This window comes from Morone saxatilis, unplaced genomic scaffold (assembly GCF_004916995.1).
Source record: "Morone saxatilis isolate NCDOM2014 unplaced genomic scaffold, NCSU_SB_2.0 Contig5, whole genome shotgun sequence".
Lineage (NCBI taxonomy): Eukaryota > Metazoa > Chordata > Actinopteri > Moronidae > Morone > Morone saxatilis.
This window is the reverse complement of record NW_023340095.1, coordinates 25,097,822-25,105,889: the sequence shown is the minus strand read 5'-3', so window position 1 is coordinate 25,105,889 and position 8,068 is coordinate 25,097,822. Positions and strand designations below refer to the sequence as shown.

The following is an 8,068-nucleotide window of genomic DNA, read 5'->3' as shown; positions in this document are numbered from 1 at the left end:
TACAGCACCGTCAGATAGACATCTGCTGTAGGAGGTTTTGCTTAATGGCTTATAATCTAATAATATAAATTCAAAAGTTATTAAATAATGGTCAGATAGGAAAGGATTATGTGGAAAGACTATTAAATGTTCAATATCAATGCCATATGATAGAACGAGGTCAAGAGTGTGATTTCCCAACCCAACTGCTTTGCACACTGAGCAATCTCTAGAGCCAAGTTTGAAAATAAGAAAAGCTGCATCGCTTGGCTAACTACAGCAGCTAACGAACTAAACTAAAGTACCGTATCTAGCAGAACTGGATAGTGTGTTAACAACAGTGGGACTAGGGACAAAGTCGCTAAAAGAGGGAGAGAGCTTTGAGTGCTTGAGCTCAACTAGTGTGAAGAACATAACAAATTGAACTGCTATAGCAACAAAAATACGCTACCAGCTACACAGAAGCACTCAACTGGAAATGATCCACTGACTGCAGCACGTCAGAGAGGGTTCTGTCCTTTAAGTAGTAGATGTCTCGTCTTGGATTACAGACTTAACTTTTTACTGAAAACAGCTGCCTGATGTGGCCATAAATGACACTACGAGAGCGGTGAGAGTGACCCAACACTGAAGTAAAACTCACTGGAAAGCTGAGGTGAACAGCAAGGTCGGGTTATAATTCTCTGTAGGTTTATCACTACAAGCGACCCAATTATCACATTGTTTTCACAGTGCCCTTCGATACATTGGCATTATAAAAATATTGATTATAGCCGCTTTAAACCTAAATTGGCTATTCTTGCTTCTCTTTATGACACATGCTGTCATTGTGGACTTTGTGGAGCCACTAAAAAGCCACAGTGGGAATTTCTCATATAAAATTATTTTGCTTTCCCTCGTAATAGATTTTGCTTACTCACGCTACGTTTTGACCCTAACCCTAACCCTGGGGAAAGTAATATTACAAGTAATGCATTACAGGCCAACCCTGGTTATGATACAGTATTATGTAGTAGACTGCCTCTGGTTGTGACCACAGTGAAAGAAGGGTGCAAGACTATATCAGCAGATAGACAGATAACTAGAGGAGCTACTTAACCACTGACTGACCCATTGTGGCTTAACAATGATTTTTTGGCTAATGTTAATAGGAGCAGTAAAGAGTTCTTAAAACACAGCCACTGTAACCATATCGATAGCATTGTAGATTCAACCACAAATGCAGCTGTAGTCTGAGCAGTGACTGTATCCACAGCTTTACCCAGCAGGGCCTGACAGAGCTGCAGCTGTGCCCACAGCCAGTGGCTGTATGCTGTCGGAGCTCGGCCTTTTGAAGGGAGGAATGAGCGTGTATGATGAGTGTCGCATCGTCTCCTCCTCTGTAGTGTCTGCAGAGCATTTCCCTAAACTGTCAGTGGATGATAAGTGACGGACGGACGGACTAACACGCTAAATGTTCAAGAACAAAATCCCACTGTGATCCTTTAGGGCCCCCGTACATTTCTACCACTCCACAGTTAAGTCCTCCACAATGGGGTGACTCTCTATCAGGGCATGTCGCTTTATATTGCAAAAATGATCTGTAGTGTGATTATTACATTTTCTGTTTTGTCATATTGTCCAAACTATTATTTAACTGATCAAGCAGATCAGTTGATTAATGGCCTTGTCTAGCACTGATGCCAATCATGACACTGCTTTGGCATAACATAGCTATTAGGTTAGCGTTTGTCATTCCAACTTGTGATATTATATTGTTGATATATCTATAATATTATAATAGTTTCTAAACCTGCTCTACATGAAAAGTGTCCTGAGAGAATTTTTTACTATGTATAAATCAGCTTAAATCGAAAATAATGATGCATTATGTGCAGAAATATTTGTTCCAGTGTAGATTGCCTACAGTTCCTGCTCATGGGCGAGATCTAAATTGTCCAATCAGCTGTGATATGATGGCGTCCATCCTGTCTTCTCCATGCTCTCTGTGTGGATGAATGGGCCCGTTTGGTTTAATGTCTCACTGTTTAGTGTGCCCATTAAGCAGAGGTGCTGAGAGTTTGACTGTGATTGGACCTGACAGCTCTGGGCTCCTTGGGATTACAGATCTCCCCAGTACCCCCCCCCCCCCCCCCCCCATGCTATATAACAGTGTGGGGGCCAGACTTTTGCTTGGTAGCAGCAGTGATGTAAATAGAATTTTGAGTTTTGTGCCGAAAAGCCAGTTTTGGCCATGGTGTGATGTTGGTTGACCAAATAAGGCTCTAACTGGTCTCTTATGTGGGAATGGAGATATTTTTGGGCAGAAAAGGTGTCCAGCTTAATTATTTGAGATGCATTTGAGTTATAACGCAGTGAGTCTCTCTGGACGTGTTAACATTTCTTTGAAGAAGAAAGATATACTTTATTGGATCCCCTAGGGGGGAAATTTTTTTTTTTTTCACACACACAGGCTGAAATGCACACTTCATGCACATGTGGACATGCAAAGGGGAGAGATGGTGGAGTGATGGGGCTGCCGCGTTACCAGCACCCCATGAGCAGGTTTCGGGGTTAGGTTGCCTTGCTCAAGGGCACCTCAGCAGTGCACAGGAGGTGAAACCAGTCCACACTCCATATTTTGTGGTCTGTGGGACTTGAACTGGCGACCCTCCGGTTCCCAAGCCAAGTCCGTACACACTGAGCTACTGCCGCCCCAAAAACACCCCCGAACTGCCCGCAATTTAGATTCTTACCAAGTTGTGGACAGTAATCATTACAATGTGCTGAAGAACCTCTATAGTGCTGTTTATAACAATTTTCCAACACTTTTCTTTCAGAATGCTGCCTTTTTATATGGCCTTGGCATGGTTTACTTCCATTACAACGCATTTCAGTGGTAAGTGCTTGAAAAACTTTCATTACATGCATACCTGACATTTTGGAAACTGCTTTCTTACTTCAAGCAAGATAAAAACATTGGTATCAGATAAATATGTGTTTAGCCTTGCTTAGCACAAACACTATGAACAACGGCTACCCTTGCTTTCTAAAAGGTGTATTACATCCGTCTGGTCAAGCAACTATAGAGGACTTCTTAGCTGACTCTGCTTTTACGACAAGGAATACAGTACAGGTTTTCTTTTTTTTTTTTAACTGGTTTTGGCTCCTGCATCCCATTAGGAAACTGTTAATCACCTCAGTACCGCTGTTGTTAGACTGTACTCTGTTTTAGAGGTTGTGTTCACTGGGAGGCTGCTGAGCCCGGTTCTGTTGCAATGTTTCAAAGCTGCTAACGGCAGCTACAGCAGCAGTTTGGCAGTTTGCTAAATCAACTTAACAACTGGGTCTCACAGTGAAGATGCATGCGCATAACTTAACAAAAAAGCAGCTACAATCTGTGAGGACTGAGTAAACCAGCAGTTCTGTTTAAGATAGACATTTGAAACATTTCTGTCATTCAATTTAATTCACTCTGTGAACATTGTTTGGGCAATGGGTAATAGCACAATTGAACACAATTTGGATAGGAACTCATTCACACTAATGTACATGCCTAGACAGGAGCCTGTATCTATGAAAACAGAAAAGCCACCAGGAGAGCTAGAACCTGCAAGATGAATAGTTTGTGTGATATGAGCTACTGGTGAGATGTGTATCCATGCTAAAGGCTGCATTTTAAACTGGGTTGATGTACAGGATAAAAGATACGGGACTGTGTGTCTTTTATGACCTACCTGATGTCATTTTGCTCAGAACTTGAGCGGCAATAGGCATTTTGTTTTATGAAAAAATGTAATCCGTCATAGCAGGAAAAGCACAGAAATAATTGATAGCTGCTGCATTCCATTCAGTAGTGAGTAAGCAAGCTTGCACAATATCAGAATTGAATTGTTTAATTTTATGACTTCCATAAAATGCTGTAACAAGTCAAAATATCTCTCCATATACTCTCCATTTGTGTGCATACTTTATGAATTAATTTAAGATTTTATGAGTGGAGTGGAATTATTCCTGATTCATATGGATGGTATAATAAATTACCCTGTGTAGCTGACACAGTTAGACAGCTTATTTCCTGAAATGTCAGACCATTTCTTTTAACTTGTTGAGCTTTCTGTCTTTATGACTACTGCTTGATAAATGCATGTATTTGTGGTGGTCCACCAAGAGATGTCGATGTGCAAAGAAGTGAGAAGCTTTGACATCTGTTACATGAGAAAATCAGCAGCAGGCAGATGTGTTTTGTGTAACTGAAGCCACCATGCTCTGATAGGGACAGATCTTGTGGAAATCATGACACTTAAAGAAGTTTCCTCAATCAACCCTGTTGCTGGGGCAGTGGGTATAAAAGAGACAGCTTTCCAATATGTCAAACTGTAGCAGCTAGCCTGGCATTATCTGTCATTGCCTGCTGCTTTTGTGCCTGTTGGGCATGATTTATTCTTCTTTAGTAAGCAACAACTACTCAACATTACTTTGGTATGTTCTAATTCTTGAGTTCTTTAAGCTTTAAACCATACCGTTCATTTTAACATTCATTTTAACTGGATGACCTGAGTTTCTGCTGTTAAGCTGCAAGGAATCACCCAGTATTGGCGTGGAATCCCTACCAGATTTTCTTTGGTTGACTACAGCCCTAGTAATTTTATTGTTGGGATGCATTGGATGTCCTGTGATCAAGAGACATCAAGAGACCCATGTGGGCCCGTTACTGACCGTGGCTCTCAAGCGGGTTGCTCTGTCGAATGTGTTTTACTCGCACAGATTTAGAAGTCTTTTTGGGAATACATTGTGTGCAATGAGCCCCATCTGTCTCACCCATAGGGAGCAGCACATCACTGCCACTGACAGACTCACTGAAGCTCTTTTCTTGTACCACTGACAGCTACAGTAGACTCAGTCCTTCAATTTTACAGTTGTTACGAACCGAGCCATGACTTTCCTCTGTTTACCCCACTCCAACCTATACCTCATCCATGACCTTGAAGGCCTCCAACGTTGTCTCCCTGCCAAGTTTGTATGTCCCCATCTCTGAGACACGGGGAATGTGTTAGTGGGGGAAGGGAGGGTGCCATGTTGGGCTCTCGAGGATGGATTATGTCACCCTGAGCCTGAGGCCCAAAGGAATGCTGAGCTGTCAAACAGTGACTCTTGTTTTACAGGGCTGAAGTGGTGCTCACCCAGAGAGACACTGGCCCAACTATCCAGCCTGTCCATACGAGCCTGTGATAGTATTAAAAATGAATATATTGCATGGTCGCTCCAAAATCCATCTGAAACAAGCCTCACTCCAGAATATCAGGTTAGGAATTTGTAGGAATGTGCAGTTTAGTTGTTGTCAGATGCCCTTTTTCTAAAGGAGAGAGCAGTTCTTCGCTTATCTTTTGGCTGGAGTCTGCCCTTACGCTGTGTGTCATAACCTAGCTAGCTCTCTAGAAGACCTGTGCTCTCCAAGCATTCGCTTTGGATTCTGCCAGTGAGGGAGGACAGGGTGAACACAGAGCACAGATTGAAGGGAGGGAAGGGGAGAGAGGAGGAACGAGATAAATGAGGAGGAGGAGGCGAGAGACGGACGGAGGGAATGGGGGCAATGAGTTCACTGTGTGTGTGTGTGTGTGTGTGTGTGTCACCCAGTCAGCAGTGAGCTCAGTGCTCTGCTGTTTCATACAGGAGAGGGGCTTCATGCTGACACACACTTGCCATTGTTGTCATAGCTACACAGTGAGCAGGTTCAATTGGAAACTCGGGTTTGTTTTTTGTTTTAATAATGCTTTTGTATCTAGTTGTTTAAATGTTTTTAGTTCCGGGCGCCCGGTTAGCTCAGTGGGTAGAGCTGGCGACCCATGTACCGAGGCTGAGTCCTTGACCCTTGCTGCAGCGCCCAGGGTTCGGTATCTGACCCTTGTGGGGCCCTGTGCTGCGTAATCCCGCGTCTCTCTGTCCCTTCCGCTATCTTCAGCTGTCTATCATAAAGGCAATAAAAGCCCCCAAAAAATACTTTAAATATTTCTAGTTTCTAGCATACACTGTCTACCATACAGCCCACCTCTGAAGCCAGCCTTGCAGTCATGAGCTGTGTCAGTGCATTTGTATGCATACTTTGAAGCATTGCATTAGAAAAGTTTGATTTATAATTAAAAAAAAAAAAGTCTTTGCATTGTGTTCTTGCTTGACGTGAAGTAGTGAATGGGTTAATGACAGATGTAAACTATAATTCCAACTAAGTTCTGATGTAGCAAACATTTAACTCACATGACTGATCTGCTCTGAGTCTCCTCATTGCTCCCATGGCTCTATAATACATCCATGATCGCTACTCCCAGATCTGAAGGAACCTTCTTCACATTAATACATTAAAACTTGCAGAATTGTTTGAGATTGTTTTTCATTAGTTTAGCTTCCACTGCCGCTTTTTTAATTACGTGTTCTTGCCACCACCTACTGCTTATCTCGATGAACCAACTCCTAATAATCGCATAAGGGGAGCACCTGGTTGCCAAAAAGAAGACCCGACAGTTTGGTCAACTGATGTTAATACTGATGATCTACTGCTGACTAAATGTTCAGGTGACAGTTGCTATCATTGTCTACAAAATCAAGTCAAAGGATAATTATATCACCACTAACAGCTTGTCAAGAAATAGTTAATAATATTCGTCATAGCTTAATTGATGACACTATTTCTGCACACTGGGTCCATGAACAGTGCTGGAATTGTATAAGTTGGAAATGTTTGGAAAACTGAGGCACATACTTCATGCCACCCTTGCATAAGTCAGTGCCCCCCTCCCCCCCAGTCTTAAAACTCTGGAAACACGCCTGTTTGCTCATGGTGGTTTTGTTCAAAAAGAAAAGAAAAAGATAAGATTGGGGTGTGTCCTTTTCTGTAAAAAATCAAATAAAAATCAATACAGTGCTGAGTCCGGCTGATGACTTCACATACTGACAAGCAGTTGACATCTAGCTCTTTACTTACAACATATAGGGATTATATTTTTGGGAAAAAGAGAGTACTGGTATCTACGGAAGCTTTGAGAGACAAAGGAGAAAAATAGTTTTTTCTCAGCACATCACATTTCTAACCAAAAGAAAGACATGACGATGTTACATAACTTGCTAACAGACATTTTATGTGTACAGGCGAGACAACAATTACGATCAGACTTATTTTCTCACTTGCCTTTCAGTTCTTCCATAGGTATAGGAAGAGAAAAGGTTGGATCGGCGCATCCCTTGTCTCATTTTACCTGAAGCAACATGGCCCTTCCCAAATGCAGTGCTGTTTTCAGTCTGAACGCCCTGTAACCCAGAGAAAAGATGCATAAGTTAAGCCCATACAGCAGCACCAGTTCCCTTGACCTGGGACCATGGTTGTTGGATAGTCAGCCTGCTCCACCTAAATAATTTGCATACTGAGACACAACCACAATGCAAGCACTGTAATACCAGGTGTAAATGCAAAGGCCCATGGTTAGATGTCATTCTGCAGATAAAAGATACAGATCACATTTTAATACCAGGTGTAAATGGACTCAAAGGCTCCTAAATACAAATTATCCCAATTAATAGTGTGTGGCAATAGATATTTAACTGTACAGTCTAAGAAAAGTAAACCACACACTAGGGGTGTAAGCCCCAGACTCCCTTAACTCTTTTTTGAGTGTAGTTGCGTTAGGGGAAACTTTATAAACTTTGTAAAACACTGTCTATGGCGAATTCCTAATTATTTATCCGTTATTGTAAATTTGGCAAATGTTCTGTTATTCCTTTCTTTGTATGAAAAAATATTGTTAGTTTGTCCTCGTATGTTGCAGTACCTGTGTAGGCTACGCTGTTTCCAGTTAACAATAGATCAGCTGCACAAATGAATGAAACACACACAATCACCCACAAATGATTTCCCACTGTATATCATTCATTTACACCTGTGTTGATTATATTTTTCCCTCAGTTCTATTGAATGAATAACGCATCTTCGGCACTTTTATGGCACAAAATAAAGGTATAATCGGTAATTAGAGTCTCTCCAGATTGGGGTCGCATTGTGTGGAATTTTAATATCAGGTGTTAGTGGGGAACAAAATTATAAACGCAACACTTTTGTTTT

General features: G+C 41.8%; 1 protein-coding gene across 1 annotated transcript in view; it reads left to right on the top strand.

The window, feature by feature from the left end:
* Window positions 1–8,068, top strand: part of LOC118338962 (lysine-specific demethylase 6A-like) — a gene marked incomplete at its 3' end in the record, with an annotated part of 17,231 nt that overhangs the window by 8,053 nt on the left and 1,110 nt on the right. The window contains 1 exon segment of the mRNA XM_035676440.1: window positions 2,799–2,857. Coding sequence (XP_035532333.1) covers window positions 2,799–2,857 — 59 coding nt within the window.